This window comes from Triplophysa dalaica, chromosome 24, assembly GCF_015846415.1.
Source record: "Triplophysa dalaica isolate WHDGS20190420 chromosome 24, ASM1584641v1, whole genome shotgun sequence".
NCBI lineage: Eukaryota > Metazoa > Chordata > Actinopteri > Cypriniformes > Nemacheilidae > Triplophysa > Triplophysa dalaica.
The window spans coordinates 11,546,463-11,562,514 of record NC_079565.1 but is presented as its reverse complement, the minus strand read 5'-3'; the positions used below and the strand labels follow the sequence as shown (position 1 = coordinate 11,562,514).

At 37.6% G+C, this 16,052-nt stretch overlaps 1 protein-coding gene across 4 annotated transcripts in view; it reads left to right on the top strand.

The window, feature by feature from the left end:
* The window catches only part of rassf7a (Ras association domain family member 7a), a 35,025-nt gene extending 19,172 nt beyond the window's left edge, over positions 1 to 15,853 (top strand). For 3 of the 4 annotated variants that reach the window (XM_056740652.1, XM_056740653.1, XM_056740654.1), the window contains 5 exons: positions 9,492 to 9,650; positions 9,963 to 10,825; positions 13,403 to 13,565; positions 13,716 to 13,802; positions 15,596 to 15,853. In XM_056740652.1, the coding sequence (XP_056596630.1) occupies positions 9,548 to 9,650; positions 9,963 to 10,825; positions 13,403 to 13,565; positions 13,716 to 13,802; positions 15,596 to 15,627 (1,248 nt within the window). In that variant the 5' untranslated portion in view covers positions 9,492 to 9,547 and the 3' untranslated portion in view covers positions 15,628 to 15,853. The remainder of the gene's footprint in view (positions 1 to 9,491; positions 9,651 to 9,962; positions 10,826 to 13,402; positions 13,566 to 13,715; positions 13,803 to 15,595) is intronic. The other variant, XM_056740651.1, reaches the window with a different exon arrangement.
* The last annotated feature ends 199 nt before the right edge of the window (positions 15,854 to 16,052 follow it).

Sequence of the window (16,052 nt, the reverse complement as noted above, 5' to 3'; positions counted from 1 at the left end):
TGGTGGTTGCTACGTAGTTACTGGTTGTTTGGGTAGTTGCTAGGTGACTTAATGACCTAGGTTAAAGGAGCCCACCCCTATTTGCTATTATTGTACGGTCCTCAGGTCCCCCTTTTCTATAATGGAACGCTTGAGATTTTTTTAAAGGGACAGTTCACCTGAAAATGAAACTTCGGTCAAAATTTACTCATCCTTAAGTTTTGCCAAGCCTGTATACATTTGGTTGTTCTGCTGAACACAAAGAAAGATATTTGAAAGAATGTTTATAACCCAACAGATCTGGGGAACAGTTATGTAACTCAATGGTGGCCCAGAACAGGTTTTTCACATTTTTCAAAATATCTTCTTTTGTGTTCGATAGAAAGACATTTATAAAGGCTTGGAGACACGCGAGAGGGACATTTTTGAGTTAACTATCACTTTGACATCTTCCGGGTGAAACTTGTGTGTCTTATGGCTTAGAACAGTGTGATTTAAAGTAATATCAATCATGCCAAAATAATAGGTTTCACAGAGCAAGGCGTTAAAATGATCGCCTAACCCTAATATTAGCAATCGTAATACCAACGAGTGTTGTTATTTCTGATGTCATTCGATATTAAATTTAATAAGTCATTGATAACTTAATTTGTGTCGTAAAGGCAAATGCAGTAAGCGTTCAGCTCACCTCTGTGTTAATAGGGGAGTGCCGGAGGGCCGGTTAAAGTGACGGTTCAGCACTTGGCTTGTTAAGCTGATCAGGTCTCATCTGACGCCTCTAGAAAGCTGTCAGAGTGGCTGATCTACCGGCAGGCCACTTCTTCATCACGCCTGCTGTTACCCATGACAAACAGCGGGTGTGGGTACACAGCTATCTATTAGAAATGCAGGTGCAGAACGGTGCTAAAACATTGATCCGGAGGGAGAGATATGGCCGGTGCAAGCGTTAGTGGTAAAACTGTACACTGGAAACTCATATTTTACAACAAGCTTAGTGTCAGTGTCTTTGGTTTGAAGACCGTTAAAAGGGATAGTTCACCCGAAAAAGAAACTTCTATCATTATTTATTTACACACACATCTGTATATGACTCTTTCTACATTGGAACACAAAAGAAGATATTTTGAGAAATGTCTCAGTGGTTGGTTTTGTGCCTATACAATGGAAGTCAATCGGGTTCATGTTGTCTGGTTTCCAACGTTCTTTAAAATATCTTCTTTTGTGTTCTGCTGAAAAAAGAAATTCAGACAGGTTTGAAATGACAAGAGGGTGAAAAATTATGAAATAATTTTTATTTATGGGTTGTGACAGTTAAGGGCACTTTCCTCGTTTTTCCTATACGTATAGTGGTTCATATCTTTATTGTGATATAAAAATGACTACAATTCCATGATTTTTTAAATGCAATAATTATTTATTTATTAAAATTATAATGTAAACACCCCAATGTGTAAATATTTTATATTCACAATAATTATATACATGTAAAATAATTTCTTTATTTGTTTCATAATAATAAAAATAAGGTTTTATTGCATTACGGTAATAAGAATTATGTGTTCATTTAAAAAAAATGTCATAATGCCAAATAATCTAAATGGTACACTGAAAAAAACAATAAGTAGCATTTACTTAATTTGTTACTTAATTTACACACAAAAATGACATGAGCGTGAATAAAACATTTTTTAACACATGTTTTATATAAGTTCACATACAAAACCTGTGCAAACAAATTAAGTAAATTAACTCTACAAAAATTCTACAAGTTGTTTACATTGTACTAAAATATATAATGTTATTTTAATGGTACTAATATCAAAACATACCTGAACATATATGACCAGCTCAAAACATACCTGCTCCGCATTTACTTGACTAACCAACAACAGTCTGTCTTTAAAAAATGTTCTTCATTCTCTCCTTTGCTTACTCCAACTTTAATCTTCCTAGTAGCATGGCCTTGTAAACTAACGGCACTGTTTAGCGTGTTGACAAAATGTTTATATGCTCTCCTACTTGTAAGTCGCTTTGGATAAAAGCATCCAAATTAATAAATGTAAGTAATTTCTTAAATTTTCCTTTTATGACCCATATGTGCTATTGGCAGGATTTGTGAGGTCTTTCCTAAAAGTGCTGATTGTAGCAAAAAAACAGACCAGTCATACCCTATGGTGACCACTAAGCTTCATTGGATTTATTGGATCAATGTTGAGTGAGCGTCCATTAGGGTTTGAGAAAGCTTCTGTGTGCTTGCTTAGGATGAACAGTTTCACCTTACATGCCGATCTTTAGCTTGCTTTGTACTCTTAAGTATTCAATAAAAGCCTTCTCTCCATTCCTCTCTATCTTTGTCTTGATCTTCTGGTTCTGCCTCTCGCTGCTCACACATGATGTGCAAGTTTCTGTTTTTAACACTCCATTGACAAATTCAAGAAGGTGTAAAAATGTGTGCGCAAAAGCGTGAAGATAGCCCGATAACACAATGAAAAACATTTAAATTGCTTTCAAGTTCAGGCTAGATCTCCGTGAACTAGACAAATCAAACTTAGATAATAAACAAATCCAAGAAAAATTGAGAAGAAATGAAAATGCGGGAATAATCAAGATATTGTAACTGCTAGATTCGGCATCTAGGACCACCCAGCTTTTCTCAGAGGTGGTTTGATGTTGACAGATCCCGATTGGTGCAAGCATGAGACAAAAAGCAAAATAACCACAACACAGACCGTCTGCTTACAAAACACACAAAGGCGGCGAACCACATCATTAAAGTCTTATATAACTATCAGCAAGGACACATTGCGTCCTTCAAGTTCGAACTTGGTTAAAAGTTATTTGGCTTTGTTGGATATCAAGACTCGGTTTAGTGGTTACTAAGCATATAAAATCTTTTCTCAAAGTGTGAATTTCTGAGACAAACGTGTTTATTTTTAGAAGAGCAAAGTCTTAATGTTTTGAGGCCAAGCGACACTTCTATTTTCTACCTTTCCTTAGCATCTGCTGTTCATTTGATCACAGTTCAGGGATGACTTCGGTCTGTCTCTCATTTTGTCATGTCGCGTCCTGACCCCCTTCACAGTTTTTCTCACAAAGCTCACTTGTTTGATAATCTTTGATAATCTGTTAGAGCTCAGATCCGCATCGCAATTGATTCATCTCCGGTTCCCATGTCTCAAGCAATCGATCTCTTATGGGGCTCAAATTCCCACGAATGCTTATTTGCACACTTGTCAGGTCCGGAACGTTGGGAGGAACATCTTTGCATCTCTGCGCCGTACGTCAAGGATACTTGGAACCGTGCAAGAATTCCAGGTGCTGACGCTTTATATGTCCCAAGGCTCTCGAGGTAATTATTTAGCAAAGCTTACATAATGAGAGAGAGAGAGAGAGAGAGTATGTGTGTTACGCTTCAGCAGGTATCACCCAAAAAAATATATTCTCTTGGGAACCACAAGCAGTTTGCCGCTGTTGCTTAGTGCCGTAGCCCCGAAGTTCCCATCTGCTTGGTTACAAAATGTAGCAAAATAATGACTACTGGTTATATCCGCTAGCGATAACATCATGATTGCTAACAAGTAAGCGAGAAGTATCTGTTCAGTTCCACATATTCATTAATATCTATTATAATTAATAACTGTAATTTAAAAATAAATATAAATTAAATAGATACATACATACAAAATAAATTATTTAACATTATTTAACATTATTATTTTTTTTGTAATGTGTGTTTGTAGGATTAGATTTATAAGATTTAAATATATTTAAAATATATCTTTACTTTTGTAACAATACCAATTTTATATTGGCAAAGTCCTTTTTTCATTTTTCTTTAAGCCTTTTCTTATTATTGTATTCACACTGCTTTAGGGTGAAAGTTCCTCAGAGCTAGTTGGCTTGGTTTCATCTTAAAACTCTTCATAGAATATTTTTGTAATTCACATGGAGATGAACAAAAAAAGCACCAAAAAGTGGCAAGACTTTGTTGCACGCTCTGTTGGGGGTGGGGGTGGGTAACACGTTGCTTGTTCTCTTAGTGGGAGGTAACCACAGATTTTCAGGTTCAGAACACTTGTAAGAACAGCTATCTGAATAAGGCAGGCAGGAGGACGTCAGGAATGCACACACATCCCAATGCTCCCACACCAGGAATGTAGCTTTTCGCAACACACACATTCCAATAACGGTCTGACAGAAACGTGGTTCCTGCCATGGATTCAGAAAACACTGCACGCTGCATAATGTGAAATGAGATTTTATATTCCAGACCTTTTCAAAACATTCACGGAAACTTTAAAGGGCCGAACACAGACCCCTGACCTCAACCCGCAGAAGGAATGCAGAAAGCTGTTTATTCTCAGTAGGGGTTGAATTCAGCACAGATTTTAAATAAACCTTACATCTGAAAACAAAAGATAGTGGTCAACATGCAGCATACCTACAGGTCTCTGTACTGCACAACTATAAACTTAAAGTCATCTAAACGAATTAGTTCACCCAAAAGTACTGTCAATTGTTGTCATTTATTTGTCAAATTATTGTTAAATTATAATTCGGTTCAATTAAGAATTTACATAATTGATGTAGAATACCCAACTAGTTGACAATCCAGACCTATCTTATATTGTTGTTTTCAAAATCTCCTTCAAAAACGATTTTCAAAGTTTTAGATGGTTGATGCGCACCAGTTTCAAACATTTCACTTCTTTGTCGTACCACCACGGGAGATTGTTCTTGCTTTAATATAGCCACTCACAGTAGGTGCACCTGTTCGGTCTTGCATTGAAAACAGGCCAATGCCTCAGGACTTTCCATGTTGGCGATCTACCTTTTAATACCACAGGCGTTGATATTTATCATCTAGATATATTTGGAGCAGGATGCAATGTTGTAAAAAGAGCAGAACATAGTTCTCAATTATTTAGGCGATGAATAACTTATGAACAAAGTGTCATGTTGCAAGCGGGCATACCACATGAATAGAGTTGGTCATGAATAGAGTTTGATGGCTTAAAAGGACACGGCTATTTATACAAATACAGTGGAAGAATTAGTTATGACAATAAAGGAAAGGTTTTTAAGGCTGGGCAACTACTAGTTTCCTCCTTTTTGCTGTGTTTGCCAGGCTTGTTGTATATGACTAACCAAAACCAAATTTTCTCTCTGGACTTGCTTTACACCTGGGTGCCTTCTGTCATCAGAAATGAACATAGCGCCCTTGTTCATAACATCAGCACCTTGATCCTAATATCTAACAGCTAGGATTCTTCCAGCTGCATACAAATCATTTTGGATACAAGATGGGCCCTTATTTAGCTTTCAGCGGTGCAGAAGTAGACTCAGAAGTCTGAAAGCTTCTCCCGGGCTGCCTGACAAAAATGCCTGCCCACACTCTCACAGTTTGTATGCTATGTGCGTAGTCAAGATAGAGATTTTTGGGCAGTGGGGTGACATTCTCTTTTGTTTTCGAAGACCGTCTTTGTTTAGTTTAGAGGTGAAGCTTGGTCACTTTTTTTGTGCCCTCAACATTCCTGTGTTAAGAGTCAAGGGTCAGCGGTCCATTCATTCACACTGAGTGGGTATCAAGTTTTTCACATATACTGCTACACTTAAAATGTATGCATGGACCAAACCTTTCGCAGGGTTCTTTATTGTTTCAAATGAAAAAACAATAGAAATTGATTTGTAAACTATAAAAATCCTATACAAATATTGCATGACGTTTATGTATTTGGCAGACAGTTTCATAGAAACGGAACTGTTTATACAATGGAAGTCAATGGGGTTCAATGTTGTTTGGTTACCAACAGTCTTCAAAATATCTTCTTTTGTGTTATGCAGAAGAAAGAAAATCAAACAGGTTTGGAATGAAATGAGGGTTTTTTAAATCTTCTATAAATCATTTTACAAACAGACTTATTTCCATGACCCCCCCCCAAATAAATTCCATCACATCTGCGTCTATACTAAACATACTGTGTTCAGACAGCCGTGCAATATTTTGGTCTGATGCATTTATTGCTGTATGGTATTATAGAAACAAACCCATTATGAAAGAATATCTGTTCACGTTGTGGATGGAAACTTCGTCTAGGGAAGCTGAACCTGCAGTTATTCATGTGTGAAAGTAATGACACGTTCGTAGGGTACAGTACAGGTTGAATCAAAGCACTGTAATCACTCCATCATGAGAGAGGAAATAGAGAGAAAAAATGTTAACCGCAGAGCAACTTAAGTTTAATAGTGTTTGTGGTAGGGCATGTACAAGACTTGCTCCACATTGTCTGATGGATATGTGGTTGCTGAATAAGAGAGCAGGTACATTTGTATCTATTAATAAAGTGAATAAAGTAAAAAATCATACAACAAAAAGATTAAACAGACATGTCCTGTAAATATTTTATTTCAACAAACGTATCATTTTTTATTTATAAAGTGCCACTGGGCAGAGATATCACCAAACTACACTGTAGCACAATGCATCATTGGCGTCGGGTGGAGATGCCATCCTGATAAATCACAGTTTAATGCATAATGAGAGGAGACGGCAATAATTCTCTCTCCTCACACACCCACCAAACACCGCAAATCTGTTTGCTTTCTCAGCACCCCATTCATTTGATGATTAAAGCTGCAATCTGTAACTTTTGCCTCTATATCGCCATCTCTGTTTGAAATAAAAAATTGCAGGTAACTTTACATTTATACATAAAAAATAATTTACAACTTTAAATAGTCATTATAAGCTCACTGTTGTGAATGCGGGTTAGGTAAAGAGACAGTTTTGAACACTATTTTTGTTTTCTTTATTTTTAATAAAAATTGTTGTGAATTGCAGATTTAACTAATGAGAAAAGCTCTTTTACATTTCTCATTGCTTCCATTCAAACCCTTTTTACGTATTTTAACAAATGTCTTTGATGTTAAAGAAGCGGAAACATTAGACGTGTTATGCCATGTGTTAATGGTGGGGTGTTGTAAAACATAGAATAGCTTTTCTTCTCCCAGGTGTTTTGTGTGAGAAAGAGCTGTGTGTACACTACCTATTAAATTTTTTACTTCGCTCACTTATTCATATTTTTCCACATTTTAGAATCATCCAACGCAAAGGAAATGGGAATTGTTACAAAAATCAATTAAAACTTATGTTTTAGCATAGTTAATATAGTCACCTTTGGCCTAGAATTTGCAGAAATGTTTAAATTGATATTTTTTTAAATAATAAAGGAGTTTGCATCTATATAAAACATGTATGCATTACTCTTTCAAAAACATTTTTATAAATAAAATGTTAGTTTTGCAATAAAAACATCTATGTTTGCAAAAAAATCTGATCTGCGGAACTAATTTCAGGTGCTTTAATATACACATTCAGGTCAAAACATTTCACTCAAGTGTTCTAAAGCTAATGACCTGTAGTGTATAACTTATGTGGGATCTAAAGAGATGCAATTATGATTTGTTGCACCTCAATGGCTATGAATGAAAACTGTGTTCGGGTTATGTCCATTGTGCTGCTATGTGGTTGCCAAGATGTTCTAAATGATTTTTGGCATGTTGCACACATGTTTTAGCACATCTGTTTCCATTAGGAAAAGGCCACACCCCTCATGCACAAACAAGCACTTTGCTTAGAATCATTTCCAGAGGGCCACAAGACAAAAAGATGATGATGATGAGAGATTATTGATATAATTCCAGTAATAGTATTTGGAGGAGTCTCTCAGATGGGACAAGGCAACATTAAGATGTGTCTGGGTTGGGTCTGCATTTCTGAAGCAGTGGGCCTGGACATGTGTGAGGGATCTAAACTATGTAAAGATCAACAGATTAAGCAGGTGGTGATCCACCCAAAAATATGAAAATTTGTGTTTTTCACCTTGCAGACATAAGAATAAATGAAGTAGTTAAAGACAAATTTTGTGTAGTTCCTTTGACTTAAGGCTACTTTAAAACCACCAGCCACCACACAGCAGTTTCCTGGCAACCACCCACAGCACCTTCTCATTGGGGCCCAAATATGAGTTCAACATAAATCTATACTGTCCCTAGCCCGATGCATCTGACACCTGTTGATTCTTCTCTCTGTGATTCATACTTCACGTCCGTTGCTTTGTGTCTATGGTAACCGCAGGCTGTTGAAATGTGTACCCGGGGGCCGTGGCCTTGATTTAGTATGAGCCTGTTGGAGCTACAGGAGACAAAGAAAGATTTGTTTTACTCTGCACTCTTCTGAACACAGGCCAACAAGGTAGCATTCCTCAGCTTCAGTGCAGACGGGCCGGAGGAATGCTTCAAAATTAGCCAGCAGAGCTTCTGAACACAAAGAGTGGAGGCCATAAGGAAAACAAGAGCAGGTGGAAAAAAGCAGGATATTAAGTTTTGGGACGGTTTGAAATAAGTCACAAGTTGATGTTGATAGCGTGGATGTTAATCTTTTTGTGTATGTCTCTGCTACAAAGAATGACTCATTCAGAAAGGCATACATTGTATAAATAGCCAAGTTTTTGTTTTAAAAACACATTGCATCTCTTCGCAAATATATTTTCTTGTAATTTGACTCAAACATGTTTCTGACAGGCTTTATGAGGTTCATCCAACTGCAAAATGTTGTTCTCTTTCATCTTTATTAAACATATCTTCAAATTGCCTTGAGGTATAACAACCATCGTTGGTGCTTGGCAGATGCTCTATGCCTTTGAATGTTTCATACTAACTGCTGAAGACTTTACCAAAGTATGCAACAGTCAAAGAGCCAACATGTATGTCACCTCTCAGGCAGATATACATCTAACGTAGCATGGCTAAACCTTACCTTAACAAAGCCATCTGTTCCTGCTGTGAGGCTTCAAAGTGGAGTCGTGCGCGTTTGCAAGCACATACAGTCTCTGAAGGTCTACGTTCTGCTTGTCTGTTCCTATAAGCGTTAATCTGCCAAAACGCCTTTGAAGGAAGCCGGCAGTGCATATAATTGGAGCAGTGCTACGCTTCAGAGTCCATCAGCTTTCTGCTAATAATAGCTCTTGAAATTTGCTTACCCACTGGACCTTATGTTCTTCAAGATTTCTTGTCTCATGGCTGGAAATCCTGCCGGGTTTGACATTGTAAAAAGATAGGTAGCATAATAGTGAAGGTAGCTTGGTTGTTCTTATCGGATCTGTTTTGTGGTGTGTACTAAATGTGCCATTAGAATGTAATAGGGTGGTTGCCAGGGAGTTGCTACGTTGTGTGGGGTTGTAAAGACGTTTCTGTGAATACGCAGTTGCTTGGGTGTTCTGTGTGGTTGTTAGCATGATGTGTTGCTGTAGGTTGTGTGATCCGGGCCATTGCTAGTAGGTTTGGTTCTGGCCTATTCATCAAGTCTATGGAATTGTTTAATTATAAGTCAGGTAAAATTCCCTCCATTCGCTAAGATAGGTAAAAGCACATCTGATTGCATCCAAAGTTGATACTTGATATCTTGTTCAAGTGATGAAACTATCTGAACTCTTTAATCTTTATCGTTTCAGAATCCAGACGTTAGGATGCACTGCTGATGTGAGCTGATCTGAGTTCGGCGTTTCTGATGGAGCTGAAAGTTTGGGTGGACGGGGTTGTCCGAGTGGTTTGCGGCCTTTCAGAGGAGACATCATGCCAAGATGTAGTCATTGCACTTGCCCAAGCCATTGGTAAGTACGACTAAGCTTAAACACACCCCTACCGCTACCTGAAATACTAAAGAAGCATTTTTTATTGGAGATTAAACCTTAACATTGTCTAGAATTAGTGGTGTGGTTGAGCACTTATTGGCTCAACAAGGGGGTCATTGAATTAGCCAATGTACTTAAAGCGATTCCAGGATAGTCCCACTTGCTCCATTGGAACTGGTCCTGTTACTGCCAGTTGCTTTGGATAAAAAAAATATTTGTTAAAGGTGTCAGAATGTCATAGATCATTTTGTAGCTGATTTTTTATTCTTTCTACATTTGTGTCGTTTATAGGTCAGACGGGTCGCTACATTCTTATTCAGAGACTGAGAGACACCGAGCGCCAACTTCTGGCCAATGAGCGTCCACTGGAGTCCTTGGCCAAACTGGGCCAGCACAGCAGCGAGGTGCAGTTCTTCCTCAGACGGACCGGCCCCAGCAGCAGCGAAGAGCCAAGTCCACACAACCACACACTTCCTCTCCACAAGCCGTCTACACCAGAAGCCAAACGGGGCTTGCCGAAAAAGTCCTTGACCTTCAACTTAGGTCCTTCCAGCACCTCTCGTACAAAAACAAAGGATTTGCGGAAAACGCCTTCTCCTGAACAAAGGTTGTCCCCGGTTCCTCAAGCGGCGTACCTGCCCGGACCTTCCAAAGAGGACATTTTCCGACGTTTACACCAGCAACAAGAGCAGTTAAGAAACCTTGAGTCCCAGCTGGTGACTGTAGAGACGGAATGTGAGTCTTGCGAACGGTCATCCGGTGAGGAATCGACCTTACAGGAGGAGATAGATGTGTTGGAAGAGGCACTGTGGAAGAACCAGCAGGAGCTGGAGGAGGAGGAGCTCTGGGAGGCGGAGCTTAAGGCAGAAACAGATCGGGAGCGGGGTATGAAGCGAAGGTTGGGAGAGCTGCACGCTAAACTGGACGATTGCGGGCAAAAGTTGCATGAGTTCAACGGCCGTGCCTCGCAGCTCGTGAAGGACATTCAGAAAGAGAGGCTGGTGGCGGAGACTTCGCCCGGCCGAGATGACTCGAAAGACTCTGCAGAGGAAGTCAAGGTGGAGCTTGAAAGTCGACAAAAACATGGGGAGGAGTTGGAGGCGGAGCTTATAGAGCTGGAAAAGGCTCTTGGGAGGGCGGAGACTCTGCTGAAGGTAAGCAGAGAGGGCGTGGCTCTAGAGAGAGGCCAGTAGCTATTGGCTGCAAATGCGCAGATACTGTGATCCAAACAATGAACTGATGTTTTGGAAGCAAAGAAATGAAAATTTTGAAATAAGTGTTTTAATTGTACATATGGTCTCTTTTATATCGTGTGCATACCTCTGAAGGAAAGACTTAATAAAAACGTACCCTTCACTTAGTTTCTTTTCCTGCCAGACAGCCGTGAATTTCACACTGTATGTAATTACAGACCAGCCTTAGTTTTTCAATATTTCAGTATTCCAGCATCTTGCAATCAAAGACTAGAAAGTCTGTGAAGATCTAAAATACCGCAGTGCCACTCAAAGTGGACGAAAAGGCAAGGAAATCGACCATGACTGACCCATGTCTTACATAATGAAAATCTATTCCCATCAGATCAGACTTGCTTGTGAAGTAGGAGGTTGAATTTCCTCCAACACCAGCAGACGGTGAATTATCATAGTTTTTAAAACGTAGGTCACGGGGTTACCCGAGTCTCATACTTTGCGGTGACCTCCGACTTGTCTATGTTTGAATTTTGTTCGTCTCCTTACACACTTACGGCAAAGTGACAAACAAACCCATAGAGGACAAATCCAGAGATTACTGTAAATAGAGCCGCAGGGCACAAACTTAATATTAAAGTGATAAACTGTACTGCCTCCTCCGAGTTGATTGCGTGCTTGCAAATATTCATCCAATGTGACGTCTGTTAAACTGTTTTTGGAAGTAATTTGAGTGAATATTTATAGATTATAAAGTTGTGGGTAAAAGCATGTTAGTGATGTACAATATTTGCCGTTAATGCTTTGTAAGGTAAGACCATCAAAATATGAGGTGTATTAGACAACACTGAGCTTTTTTGGTATTTGTTGGACAAAATTGTTTGGCAAAAAGGTTTTATTTAAAAATAGACGATTGATTAAAATGCTGACTGCACAAATGCATACATTAACTGCAATATTATCTTTTATTAAAAAAACATTTGTTAATAAAAGAGTTCCTCTCTTATGGTAAAATTTTGTGGCTCTAGTTCAAACACACTTATGCATATACATACGTTTTTAATCTCTAATAAAATATAAAAAAGTGAAGTGGGACCTTATTTTAAGGCACCACTGTATAGATAGTAGATATTACATTTAATATTATATTAAATTAAATATTATATTAAACTCAAAGATATAAAAATAAAGAGTTTATTTGCAAAAATCATGTTTTTTTGTGTGTTATTGTGTTCGTTTTTTTACTTAATCAAAACAAGCCAACTGCAGTTTCAATGATATTAATTATAATGCAATAAAAAAATGATTATAGAACATGTTTAAAATGGATTTATCCGTTTTTGCAAATTAACTCTTTAAATATAAATCTTTGAAAAATGTAAACTAAACTATACTAAGACTACTGAAATGAATGTGTCCAAGTTTAATAAAATACCACAAGGATTTCTTAAATAAAAAAAGTTAAGAACAAGGCAGATAAACTTAACACTTTACTTACCAGAATCATAAAATCCATAGGATCAAGGTGTGTTCACACTGACACTGCTGGAGAATGAAGATTTGTTAAACTTTTGGTTGGTAGCAGATCCTTGTTCAACAATGACATCTGCTGGATGTTTTTCACATAAAGGTTGCATCTAATGACCTCAGTACACAAGCTGGTGAGTGGGTGATCCAAGCAGACAAAGGCTTTCAATTATTGAAAAATTCATTTGTTTTTATTTAGCTGTCAAATTGTGTGATTATTCGCATCCAGAATAAAATTTGTGTACGTACACAATACAGTATATATATGCGTAATATGCATATTCATTTTGTATTCAAAAACACATACATGTGTATATGTATTCACATGTATATTAAGGAAATATTTTGATGAACTTCAATTTATTTTTACCAATAGTTTATGAATTTTTATGTTTTTCTTAAATATATGCATGTTTGTCTTTTTAAATACAAAAGTAATATGCATAGTACACAGGCATATATTATATACACACAAACTTCATGATCATGACTGATCTTTTCACAGCCCTTAATTTTTTAATTAATGAACTGTATTCCATATGAAATTCTAAAAGAATAAAAAGCCGCTTCTCTTACTTTGAAAGCAGCTCAATTAATTTTGCAGTATCTATATTAAGAACACCTAAAATAATTTGTGAAATGTTCTCTGCACCACTGTCTTTGGTCTTTGGCTGTCACTTTCAACCACATCAGCGGTGCAGATTGCTTTCAGTGTGAACGTACCTTCAAAGCAAATATACTGTACATCACCTACAATGTGAATTAGTGTATAATATAAAAAAATAGGCATGTGTTATAAGTATCCTATTTACAGAACAATATAACAGACATTCAGTCTTCATTAAGGTTTTTATTTTTTGCATAACATCTGGTTGTAAAAACCGATAATTAATAATATTTTAGAACTACACATTTAGGACTACACGTGACTACACATATTGCATAGATCGTGCTACTGTGTTTCATCCATCGGGGGTGAGCAGGCAGTCTGTGATCGTCTGTTCTCTGTGTATGTAGGCTAAGGAGGACGAGGTGGAAGAGTTGAATAAGGAGCTGAGACAGTGTAATTTACAGCAGTTTATCCAGCAGGCCGGAGCCCCTCAATCCCGCACACATCTCACCGAACAACTGGAACAACTGGACCTGATGCAAGAACTGCAGGACAAACACATCAACAATGGTACGGCCTACACACATGCTGCACTGTATTTTCAATGTATTCTCAATGGCTGTTCTTAAACGGACCCAAAAATGAAAATGCATCCATCATTTATGCACTTCTCATTACACTTTGTTGATATTTTACCGGCCATATTTTGCTTTGCCACAGATTCGCCTCCGCGTCCCACCGCCAAACAGTTTCTGGGTCACCCGCGTAACCTGCAGAACCCCCTGGTGTCCAGTTTGAATCCCGAGGGTGTGTATGTGTGACAACCTGCTGCTTCACTGTCTGCTCCGCCCCTCTGCCCCGCCCTGCCACGCCCACTGGTGTGAGCCCTCTCTGGGTGAAGGTGCCTGCATGGTGGCTCTTCTCTAACTGCCCTCTTTTGATAAACGTGTGACTGTAGCACTTTAGCTGAAAGGCATTATGTACAGTTTCTATAAACTCATTTCCATGACGTCACTGTTACCTTAATGTATAATTTCAGTCGAACATACTGTGTGCAGCTTGTGCAATTTAGGTTGCTGCTTAGATTATTTGTAAATAGGAAACTTTCAGAGCTACAAAGCGAGCATATAGTGCCTTTCAAATAGAAGTGTTACCTTGATCTGTGCTTAACGCTTTAGTTCTCGGGATAGTGGGTTTGTTTCAAATTACACATTCATTTGATTCGCAAACTAAAGTGTTTCTACCCGGGTTCTACACTTTTCTTCTGTCTGCTCTTGTGTCGCAGTATTGACTTTGTGAGTCTTTCAAGCAGTAAGTTGGATTTCTAGAGAAGTGGTGTAGGTTATTCACCAAAAAGCGACGATTCTCATTTGCTCATTCTCATATAAATGCACTCAAATGTATAAATTACACACAGATCCAAGAACTATGTTCAGCTTCCTGTGACATGGGGATGCACATCAATAAAAGCTATCAGTGATCCTGTTTATATTGCATGATGAGGGGACGTCAAACTCCAAAAATATAAATGCAATGTTTGTACTTATGCTCAGCTTCCACAAATGTAAGAAAGTCTTACAGGTTTGTTACAGAATGATGGCGAGAAAATGGGAGTAAACTCTCCTTTCTGACACATTAATTCCACTTGTTCTATCCAAACGTATGAGTGAATCAGTCATTTGATTTGTTCTGAATGTACTAGAAACATTGTACATAATAAACATACATCAAAAACAAAAATCATTTGAATAATTGTAAATCAGGTGGTCCAGAAAAATGGACTTTATGAATACTTAAAAAAATGTGTGAGTTTTGAGAAAACGGTAGACAGCCATTATTAGTAAAATTTCTCAACTTGGAATGTATTAGACAGACACATATGTGCAATTTGGTTGAAAATGGTTTGAAATGGTTTGAAAAGAAAAATCTATATTATTGGGTATTTAAGGAGAAAGTTCACACAAAATGAAAATTATTTGATCATTTATTCACTTTCATGTCATTTCAAACCGGTATGACTTATTTTAAAAAATGTTGGCAGCCGAACAACATTGAACCTCGTTGACTTCCATTGTATGAACACAGACCCACTTAGACATTTCATGAAATATCTTCTTTTGTGTTTCACAGATGAAAGAGTCACATACAGATTTTGAATGACATGAGGGTGAATAAATCATGACAGAATTTGTATTTTTGGGTGAACTGTCCTTTTAAGGCATAAAATAAATGTGCTTTTACCTTTAATATCTGGTGTTGGGAGACTCTGTGTGGTGTGAACCTCTTCCCCTAAATGTGTGTTGGAATGTCTCTGTGTGACAATTCATATTTCGTCTTTAAAAATATCCCCACACCTCCATCCCTTGTATTTTATTATTAATCATTAATGGATTTATTACCTAGAGCTAGGACTGTGTGTATTAACACAACAGCTACACACATGTTTAGATATTTTGGGGGGTTTGAAATTTCATTCTGCTGCCTCCCGGCTGCCATGTGCATGAACCCTGCAACTTGTGTATTTTTGTACCTACAGTGTTACAAAGTGTAAGCAAAGCAAACCCAAAGCATCACTCAATGTGCTTTTCTGTGTCTTGCAGTCCTGAGATCCAGCGAGTCATCTTGGCAGTAAAAACCTGAATCATAGGGATAAGGATCTGTAATGACTTTCTGCTATATACTCAACCCCTCTGTCTTAACTGTCCATGTCAATATAGCCGTATGTTATATATTTACTGTATATATGAATTATATATTTACTACTTTTTGGTACATTTCAAAGATTTCATGTATTTACTGTAAAGTATGACCAGAAGATTTTATCTTGAAAACGTTTACTTTTGTCTATGTATTTAAATACAATAAAGACTCTGCATTGTGTCTTAAACATGTTGATGGTGTGGTTTTAAATGATGGAAATGTTTGAAATGAGATGCACAATTTAAAAATTGTATTCGTTATTTTCCATCAGAATATTTCTTTTTTTTTAATGAAAAGTGCAAAAACTTTTTTCTAGACATTAGACATTAGGACCTCTACATTTGTATTCAATAACTT